The 11,273-nt window shown below is 40.8% G+C and overlaps 1 protein-coding gene across 1 annotated transcript; it reads right to left on the reverse strand.

Annotated features, from left to right (window-relative positions):
- Window positions 1–8,046: 8,046 nt before the first annotated feature.
- PV06_06495 (uncharacterized protein) lies at window positions 8,047–11,032 on the reverse strand. Its single transcript, XM_016407618.1, has 5 exons — window positions 10,885–11,032; window positions 10,733–10,823; window positions 9,910–10,675; window positions 9,310–9,814; window positions 8,047–9,235 (listed from the first exon to the last, which is right to left on the reverse strand). The coding sequence occupies exons 1-5, from the start codon at window positions 10,949–10,951 to the stop codon at window positions 8,073–8,075; spliced, it is 2,592 nt and encodes an 863-aa protein (XP_016261098.1). The 5' UTR covers window positions 10,952–11,032; the 3' UTR covers window positions 8,047–8,072.
- Between the last annotated feature and the right edge of the window lie 241 nt (window positions 11,033–11,273).

Consider the following 11,273-nt stretch of genomic DNA (forward strand, 5'->3'; position numbering starts at 1 on the left):
AGGGTATGGCGAAACTGCGCAATGTTGCATTTCAGCGGCAGAGGACGCATTTCCTCACTGGGTTGGAGATGTTCAGACGCGTGATGCTTCCAAGAGGCGAGACTGCCAAACCACCTGGAGCATGGGAAACAGAATTCTTGAAATTGCCCGACTTTCTTGGCCGCTGCCTTTCGGCATCGATACACGTGTGACCACCATGTAGATGGGTTAGACCTGCCGTACAAAAGTTAGTGGCGTCCATTAGTCGTTGACAATGGCAATCTGGCCACGTACCCAATGCGTTGTTGATGGCAAGTATCGCATACGTCGAGAGAACTATTGAGCCCGCGGCAGTACGTTTGCGACTTCTTCGCCTGAAGAAGTCGGACCAGATCGTCCATGATCATCATCCCGATCCGGTCACGGAGACTTCCTTCCTTGAATAAATTTTCGGCTAGCCGATCCCGCTCAGGCATCAACTTTCTCGTGTAGACAAAGTCCGACTCGTACGGAAAATCATCAGATATCATGAACTCTGCAGGTGGGCAGGTCTGGTGATTCCTCAGAGCCCGGTCGCGTGTCTGGCGTTTCTGATCGTAGAGTCTCTGTCGCATTTTCATGTCACATCCGCGTTCGTCCACGGGCGAAACTGCCTTCTGGTCAGCCGCAGCCGTCCCAGACTCTTCAAGTTGCTGCCTTCGATATTCAGGCAAAGTCGGCCAATGGTTGTAGTTTCGACGCAGAGAGTACCCGCGGAAGAGCTCATGGAGCCGTTGGTTTTGACGGTCAAGTTCGAAAAAAGTGGCCTGGCCGTCAACCGTGCTGATCGTCGATTGGTACGCTGCCGGGTAGGTGCCTTGATGGCGGTGGGCGCCGAATCGCATACGCTCATTGATGGAATATCCATAATCTGGTCGGTCAGCGCCCATGATTTGGCCAAACGCTGGCAATGTCTGCACTTACTGTCCACTTTGAACAGAGCCTCTCGACGGGATGCGTGAAATGTGAGGCTTTCGCGAAAGCCTGTCCGGTAACCTGCGTCCGGGAGCGCGTGATCGGCCAGAGACGTAGAGGTCAAACTTTCATCGACTGAACCGTCCGCATAACACCGTGGGAAAATAGGCATGTCCAGACAGTGATACTCGTAGCCTAGAGAAAGATGGGCCCGCCCGCGGGGTTTCCTCATAGAGCAAATGTCGGCCCATGTCTTGTAATGTCGCAACGCTCCCGCTGAGAGAACCCGCGCCATTATAAACAGGACGACGTTGTAGTAGAATGGTTGACCGACCAATTCGTAGGGTATATGTTCAGGCCTCGGCTCAGTCAGTATTCCTGAAAAATCCCCTAGACCCAGGAGGAACCTACTGCTCTCGAGGTAGATCTTGAAGGCCCTTAGCCTTGTCTCGCCGGAGGTCAAACACGATCTGTGGCTGATCGGTCATCCAGACTTGATAAATCCCAATATCCTATAGAAGGCGGTCAGTATGTCTCGGCATTTCGTAAAGATGTTTTCCCCTACACGGAAACGAAGATTCATTTCGAACTCGCCGGCACGAGCAGATGTCCCACAGTGGAGAAGTTGAAGGCAGTGCAACCCCCACCGGTATAACTCGTGGTGGTAATCATGCCAGTCGTTCTGCCACAGCTGACGAGAAACGGCCTCGAAGTCGAGAAGAGTGTAGTTTTTAGTCGGTCTCCTCTCTTTAGACAGATCCAGAACGTTATCATCGCCTCCGTCGATGAGCTGCGAACTTTGTCAGAATTAACTTGCTCAATAGCCCAGGAACCTCCACGTACGTTTAGAATCGTGGAACGTAGGGGCTTCGAGAAATGGTCGCCCGTCTTCCGCTGCCACGCGGTCATGAAATTTTTCCAGAACGTCTCCGCGGTTGAGTCTAAGATCTTGCGGTCCCTGTCTACTCGACCTTTACCTTGCCTTCCTCTTCTATAGAAGATGAGAAAGTCCTTCGCCGTCTTGGCCTGCGTGGGGCTCGGCCTACATCCAGGAAAGAGTTCCGAGTACTCTTGGACGAACCTGTCGAAGCATTAGAGGAAATCGCCTCAAACCCGAAGACGTTGAGACGACACATACAGGTCCCATTCGTGCAAGACGGTCTTGTAGTTGTTCGCTGTCCCGTCCCTGACGGGTTTCAGAGTGAGGGAATCATCAGTCGTCCGTACGGCGTCAACGAATCCGTTGGAGTCCCGGAGCTTCTTGCGCTCCAGGTCTCGCGGTGTCAGAGAGATAGCCATATGACGCGAATATCTTCGTCAGTCTCAAGGAAACATAAGATTCCCAGAGGTCACTAGGACAGGGGAACAAGAAATCCCAGGCTTCCCGTGGAAGAGAGGGCCTGTCTGTTGTATTAATACCATTGCGTGTCCTCTCGGGCAGGCAGGGGGAAAGGAGGGCGACATAAAACCACGACTGCGTGGCCACGTCGGCGCAACAGGGGCCCAACGGTGCTAGGATTTTCAGGAGCATGATGCCTGCCCCCTTTGACTGTGTGTCGCTTCATGCTGTGCTGTACCGTAGACGGCGCCATTCTGCCCTTCGGTCCCACGTCGACTCTCACATCACACACGGCCGCCGCGGATTGGCCCACGCTGCCAGCAAGGGGGACACAGCCTGGCGCACCCCGCCGACCCAGATTGACCTATCAGGGCGGCCGGCGCCCGGTGGCTGCGTGGTTGAGTCGAGGGTGAGTCGAGGGTGAGTCGAGGGTGAGTCGAGGGTGAGTCGGGTGAGGTCGAGGTGCGCGTCGGATGAGCCGTCGAGCGCGTTGACGGTGAGGGGGGTGTGATTGGGGTGAGTAAACGGGCGAGCGAGACCGTCGAAAGCGGCAATCGAGGTCCTAAGAATCTGGGACGAAATACTTTCTTTATAAAGTATATAAATTTATCTTCTAATCTAACTCTTTTACCTCGCTTATAACTCTTTTATACCTTAAGTAACTCGCTTTACTCTTAATTCTACCACTAAAGAAGTATATTCTTAGTGATAAGTGTTTTCGTTATGTGGGTTACTTAGGCTATATATTACTTAGTGAGCGATATAAGCTTAAGTGTCTATACTAACACTATATTTAAGAGTATATTAAATTCCTAAAGTTCTATACTATTTAGGGAAGAGCTATATAGTAAAGAGAAATTAAAATTATATCTCTCTAGTAGTGTAATTAGATATGAAACGTGTACAATTATATTTTGTGAAAGGTAGTTTAGTACCTTCTATAGGTTATTTAGTATTAACTTAGCGCCTTATTATCTCGCGAGAATATTGTCTAGCTTAATAGCTTTTATACGCGCGCAGATAAACATTTTAAGCTATTCTGAACGCGAAATATATTATGTGTTAAGCTATAAAGTTATATTAGTCTTATTTAAGTGGGCGCGCTTAAACGCTAAAAACACTTCTATATTAAGTGGCTAAAGGATATAAGAGTAATGCGGTGGCATAATTAGTAAGTTAATATTATTCTTTATATAATGGGCAATAAAATCGGCTCTAATATAACTTTTATAGCTATTAGCGATTAATAATTAGGGCTAACTCATTACTTTCTCATAAGTTTAAGGCTTAAACACTTTAATTAATCATTATAAACTAAGCTTATTTAATATTTAGCCATTCTTACTAACTATAAAATACTAATTAAAGAGTATTTAAGCTAGTAACTATTTAGAATTAATGTTTTAACCCTTAAAGATAATTATTAATAAAAGTGTGTCTTTAGCTATATTAATATATTTAATTATGATTACTCACTTCTATTTCCTTATTATAGTCTTATACTATTATTAATAGTTAAGAAGAACTAAGACCTTTATTATTTAACTCTCTTTAACCCTAAAACTAGACTTATTTATATTTTAAATATTAGAATTATTATAAGTACACTCTTAAAATTTAGTGGTAACCGCGTTAAATCACGCTTTAACCTTATTATATAACGCATTATTAAATTGTGTAGCCTTAAGTTACTTTATATAAATACTCTAAATAGTTAGGTAATAATTAAGAAAGTAATAAAGCTATTTATAGTTAATTAGAATAATAATTTTAGTGAAGACTAAATTTTATAATATATATTAAATATATTTATAGCGAATTAATTTGGCTAGCTTAATTAATAATGCTAACGTAATAAGTAATTTAGTGTATATATATTGTGAGACCTATTATATAAGCGTCTTTTCTTTCGCGTTTAAAAGGATTTAGACTATTTCTATGGCTTAGACACGTGAAAGTCCTTTAGTAAGCTAATATAATAGGGTTTAATATAACACATTAAAAGTGGCGGCGATAACGCGAACAAACTTATATTCTTAATTTTAATGTGCTAGAATAGTTTTCTAAACTCACTCTTTAAGATTAGCTACTTTAAAAGTGCGTTAGTAACTTATAGTTAATAGAAGTAATAATTAAACGTAACTAGATAGAGTTTCGTGATTTATTACCTTATATAGTTTATTAAACTATATAGTACTTTATTAAATAAGCTTAGTCTATAATAGTTAATTAAGGTATTTAAGTTTTAAACCTATAAGAAAGTAATAAATTAGCCTTAATTATTAATTACTAATAACTATAGAAATTATATTAAAGCTAATTTTATTATTTATTATATAAAGAATAGTATTAACTTACTAATTATATCACTATATTACTTTTATATTCTTTAGTTACTTAATATAGAAGTATTTTAAGTGTTTAAGTACGCTTACTTAAATAAAACTAATATAACTTTATAGCTTAGTATATAATGTATTTCGCGTCTAAAATAACTCGAAATATTTATTTATATATATATAAACACTATTAAGCTAAATAATATCCTTATAAAATAGTAAAACACTAAATTAATACTAAATAATCTATAGAAAATACTAAATTATCTTTTATAAAATATAATTATATATATTCTATATCTAATTATATTACTAAAGAGACATAATCTTAATTTCTCTTTACTATATAGCTCTTCTCTAGATAGTATAAAACTTTAAGAATTTAATATACTCTTAAATATAATATTAGTATAGACACTTAAACTTACATTACTTACTAAGTAATATATAGTTTAGATAACTTATATAATAAAAACACTTATCACTAAAAATATACTTCTTTAGCGATAGAATTAAGAGTAAAGCGAGTTACTTAAGGCATAAAAGAGTTATAAGCGAGATAAAAGAGTTAGATTAGAAAATAAATTTTAATATTTTATAAAGAAAGTGTTAAAGGTTACTTAGGAAATAAAAGTAAAGTAGTTAGTAAAATAGTAATAAGGTTTATTATATTAATAACTTATTACTAAAATTAAGTCTAAGGAGAAAGATAAAGTATCTAACTACTTATTAATATCTTTAAATAATAAAATAGTTATATTAGTACTATATTAAAGATATTAAAAGGTAATTAAGTAGATTTTTATAGTTTATTACTCTATATAGTTCATTAAACTATATAGTACTTTATCTAAAGTAATTACATTAAATAACTAAAGGTTACATAATTTATTAGTACCTTATATAAGAAGGTTTAAATATGGTTTAATGTGATTACCATAAAATTTTAAGAATAAGTCTATAATAATTCTAATATTTAGAATATAAATAAGTTTAGTTTTAGGATTAAAGAAAATTAGTTAATAAAGGTCTTAGTCTCTCTTAATTATTAATATAAGTATAAGGTTATAATAGGTAAGGAAGAGTAAGTAATAATTATTAAATATATTAACACTACTAAAGAGACTTTTCTATTTATAATTATCTTTAAGGGCTAAAACCTTAATTCTAAATAGTTACTACCTTAAATACTAACTAACTAGTATTTTAGAGTTAGTAAGAATAGCTAAATATTTAATATTCTAAATTTATAATAATTAATAAAGGTCTTTAAGCCTTGAACATATAAAAAAGCTAGGGGAAAACCTTAGCTATTAATTATGAATAGCTATAAAAGCTATATTAAAGCGGATTTTATTACTTATTATATAGAGAATAATATTAACTTACTTATTATATTTTCTTATTACTTTTATCTCCTTTAGTCACTTAATATTAAGGTATTTTTAGTGTTTAAGTGTGCCTATATAAATAAGATTAATATAACTTCTTAACTAAGTATATAATAAATTTTATATCTATAATAATTAGAAATATTTATATAAGTTTATATAAAGGCTATAAAGTTAGATAATATTCTTATAAGATAGTGAGATATTAAATTAATATTAAATAATTTATAGAAAATACTAAACTATCTCTTATAAAATATAACTATAAATATTCTATATTTAATTATATTACTAAAAGAGTATACCTTAAACTTCTTATTACTTTATAACTCTTTCCTAAATAGCACTAAGCTTTAGGAATCTAATATACTCTTAAATTCTATATTAATATAGATATCTAGGCTTTTATCTTTTATTAAGAGATATATAACCTAAGTAATTTATATAATGAAAACACTTATAGCTAAGAACATACTTCTTTAATAATAGTATTAAGAGTAAAAGAAATTATTTAAGATATAAAAGAGTTATAAATAAGATAAAAAAGTGAGATTAAAAGATAAATTTATGTTCTTTATAATTAAAGTATTAAATATAGTGTAAGAGGTAAAAGTAAAGTACTTTACTAAATAATAGTGTGAATAATTATAATAGTAAGCTATAATTAAAAACGAAAAGAAGAATATTAATAAGGTATTTAACTCCTTATTTACCTTATTAGATAATAAAATAGTGATATTAATACCTTATTAGTAACTTTTAAAGTAGGTTAGGTTAGATTTAATGCGTTATTAGACTATATATATTATTAAACTATATAGTACTTTAATAATATAGTGAGATAAATAGTTATTAATAATTTATTAATATAATAAAAGTTATAAAATAAAAGTTACGCTAGTAATATTAAGACTTAATTTATATATATAATAATTATTACTATAAATTAGAATAGTATTAAGTAAAGTCTAAAGGCTTAAAGAAGTTATTTTAGAGACTATAGAGTTAATATATAAGTTTATAATTAAATATAGTGAAAGAAAATAATACTATAAAGCGTTTTCACTTATATATAAAGTTATAAAATTACGTAAGAGAGTATTAAGGGAAGATAACCTTAAGATATTAGAGTTAATTTATAAGCTTATAATATTAGTCTAAACCTTTAGAACGCGATATAACCCATAATATATAGATTATTTGTAGTTCGGAACTCTGTGCATTATTACTAACACCCTATCTTTATGCGCTAATAATAGAAATGGTTACGCATTAGTGCGAGTATTCTCTTAGGAAGCATGTAGACCTATTACTAATTAAATATCTGTTCCTCTAGGTAGCGTAAGTCATGAGTAAATTATCTGTCCTTCGCTCTTTATCCTCTAGAACAGTGCAACCAGAAACTACTCCCATCCATTTTCACTCTTTCTAGTTTATATTAATGCTACCCGCTAGCTTTGCACTACACATCTTTATTACGAATTAGGCCTGGCTATAGACCGTATACTAGGCTGTAATGACAGCCAGTGACGCCAGTAAGGAAGGATAGCCAGGGAAGGATCACGTGTAGTAATAGTCCTAGCATAAGCCCTAGCTAGGCTACGGAGGAACCACGTGACCTATGTCTCTATATTATCTCTGTTTTAATAGAGGAATAGAGTATACATAGAGGCACGTCTATATAAACACAGTCATTACATAGCTTTACTGTGTAGTTAACTTCGTTCATGATCATACCCACACGTTTTAGTTATGATCACTTCGCTCTTATACTCGCTCAAGTACTGCGCTCTCAGTGACCTCGCCTCTTGTACTTCCCGCCTATCGAGACCATACGTCTTGTGACACCCTGTGTGGAGCGAAACGTAACAGTCTTATGCTTTCGGACACCATTTCTCCCAAAGAAATTGCAAGAGGATTTGCGGTATGAGAAGCGGGCTTGTGTCTTTCTTGAACGATTGGGTAAATTAAGGTAGAATGAAATAACTCTCTAATCTGTCCTCGTTCCAAAGTCAAACTGTTGCCACGAAGCACTAGTTAATGTTGTTTATCTATCTATCTGACCGTCTGCTACTTGATAATTCCCGACGAAATGCTAGTTTTTCCCCCCGGTTGCAGGAGGTTTTCTTCTTGCTCTGCCTGCGGATCCATCACGACAATGGCGCCGTCCTGGCGCTCTGCAAGGGTGATCTGCCTCAGACCCTGGGTCTTCCTCCATTCCTTTCTCGACCGTCTACCGCTCGTAGCTTTGCGGGAAGGACATCCCGTGTCCGCGTCGCATGATTTGGTGTAGAGCAGCGAGACAACCAGGCGACCCGGTGACGTCTTGTCGAGGTACCTGCGCATCTTTGCAGGACCCGCCCGGCCCAGACACAAGACGGCGAGTGAGGCGGCGAAGACGCAGAATGTCCCAAAGGCCGTCATGAGCGCCGGGATGCCGTACACCATGTGGTACTTGACGCGCCGCTCGTACAGAGTCACCGGGACCAACAGGCTCGGGTCGGTCTGCGACGGGCCGTCGTCGCGTCTGTGGACGTCTGTCCGCTGCGGCTGTTGCAGACTCCTCGTCCCGACCACCGAGTTGGCGGCCACGTCGGTCCAAACGAGATTCAGGATCTTTGCCGCGCTCGCCGGCGTGCGAGACAGGTCTTGCCAGAGCCGGTACATGGCCAGGTTCGTCTTGCCGGAATAGTCCGCGACGCCGCCGCTCGAGGAGTACCCACCGATGCTGTAGACTGCCCCTATCGCGTCGACGTGGAAGTTTAACCCCGGAAGGTTCTGGTAACCGACCGACGACGGGCCACTGGCACCTCCGCCGGTGTAGCCCGGCAGGTAGATGAACTCCTTGCGCAAGGTGGCGACACTGACGTTGCCCTGGTCCGGTCCTGACAAAAGACCCCACAGGATCCTGACGTCGTCGAGTGTCTGATCGGTCTTTTCGACCCCCCAAAGAGGCTTCGAGGATTCATTGGGGTAGACCTTGTCAGATACGTCGGTGACGGTCAGGCCCGAGAGATCGTCACTTCTGTTGAACCGGAACGAGACGGTTTTTATCAGGGCCTTTGTGGTGGAGATGCACGAGTATAGCGGGATGGTCCAGTCGGAGCCCGGCTCAAACACAATCGACTCCCTGCCGTCCTTCCGACGCGGAGCTCCGTAGACCAGTCCACACCCGGCGCCGAAATTGGTAATGTTGGCATTGTCCTGACCCCCGGCACCCTGACAGAGGAGTCCTAGATATCATGTGTCAGATCAGGAGCGAAACAATCTTATGGGAGGGAGAGAAAGATAAAAGTGAGGAGCTTACCGGCAGAAGAAAAGTTGGTGTTATCGACTCCGAAAGGATTGGTGTAGAGGGGCGGGACCGACGTGCTTTCGTTGAGCGAGGAGGAAAAGTTGTACAGAGAAGTACTGTTGTTGTATATCCCCGTCCCTTGGTCCAGGCCGTTCAGGTAGTATCCGTACATGGTCGAGGTGGAGAGGAAATCAGGACCTAGAGCACCCGACATTCCCGTCAGCCCAGTTCCATTGGGGGACATGAGTGGAAACGTCTTTCCGACGTGGGTGTCTAGGTATTCAAAGGCGTGCGTATCTGGATCTCTCTGGTTTGCCAAGTTGGTCACGTTCATGAATGCCATGGACCACGCGTTGTTTATCCAGGCCGCCTTGTACGCCCGCAGATAGAGCTCGGGATCGTTCTGCGTGTCTCCCGGTTGCCAGGTCGGATATTTCTTGACAAGGTTGGCAAACCCCCCACGATCTGTCAGCACCAGTCCCGAAACTTGAGGTGCAAAGGTACCGTATTTCGGAATCTGTACAAAAGGTCAGATTGAATGAGTGGCCAAATGTCCCCCGCGATATTGCCGAGCAGTGCCTTGCACAAGCCCAGTGAGACCCGGGACGGGACACAACTCACGGTGAAATCCAAGGTGAGGTTCGTATCGACACACACCGTTTCAGGCTCGACAAAAAGGAGATCTTCAGACCACGCGCTGCCAAAGGGCGACACGGGTGGTGCACTGTGGTTTCTGAAGCCGATCCCACCGTTCTTCATGTCCACCACCAAACCTTCAATGGCGAGATAGCCGTCTTCCAGCACCAAGCTCGCAATCTGTCGGTACGCAGTGACGGGGTACGAAGATCCATTATCTGCCGCCAGGGAGGTGGGGCTGTCGTTGATCTGGGACCGGGTGTAGGATCTCGTTTGAATGTCAAATATGCTGGAGATGGACTTTGCCATGGTGGAGAGGCCGCTTTCGAACACGTCGATGACGTACTGGGGGACGTGAGAATCGTAGTAGTCGGCCACCCAGTAGTCTCCCGTGGAGTTGTGCACGTAGGTTATGGTCTGCGGCGAGTTAGGACAGTTCGCTGGCTCGAACCCTCCACAGATACGGCTCCAAGGAAGGTCTGTTCTTGGGGGAGTCCCATAACCAAACTGGGACTTGTCTGCGACGTAGTGGAAGGCGGACCGGGTGGCCTTTTGGCTCGAAAGGATTTCCTGGTGCAGGCCGAGAGGCGTCACGATGGCGGCGACACCGACCAGGACGGTGAAGAAAGTTTTGAGTGTCGTGATGGTCACCACGCGCGCAGGCACACCCGAAGTCGCTGAAGAGTCGGAAGACAGGATGGTCGGCCAGTAGGAGGAATGCAAAAAGCGACCGATCACAGACCTGGTAGAGTCAATCAGTCAATGGACACTTTTGCTTCGCGTGGGCGCATATACGTACCACGACACGGCCGTCGAAGTTGCAGCCTCATTCTGTTCTTTGAGCACTCCAAGGAGAATGATCGGTAAGGCCGTAGGAACGAAAAACTGAACTGCAGCATATCGGTTAGTATTCCATAAAAGATACCTGGAGAGCTGATCTTTGCTGCCTACCCACAAAAATGGCGGCAGCAATAATGCCAGACACATAGCCAACAGTCAGATTGTTGAGGTCGACCATATTGACGATACAATAGATAATAGTATCAGCATTGAGGCATCGAGGAGCTGCGGCTGCGATATCCTTGAATATGTGTTCAAGTACAACTCTCTTGGAGATATCTGGTATCATAAATGAGGTGAGTGGAGCGAAAGCAATCTCTACATATGTACAGCGCCCAGTCTGGCCAAATCACGCCCTATCGTCGATCATACCCTTTGGAAGAGGAACCCGAATACGAGGATCACCCGTTCCAGCAGTACGTCTGGTTGTCTAGAGTGCACGCTGAGACTAGTCTAGAAGGGGATAAAACCTTGTTCAATACTGAGTACTGTACTGCACA

The sequence above is a fragment of the Exophiala oligosperma genome (genome assembly GCF_000835515.1).
Source record: "Exophiala oligosperma strain CBS 72588 unplaced genomic scaffold supercont1.6, whole genome shotgun sequence".
NCBI classification, from domain to species: Eukaryota; Fungi; Ascomycota; class Eurotiomycetes; order Chaetothyriales; family Herpotrichiellaceae; genus Exophiala; species Exophiala oligosperma.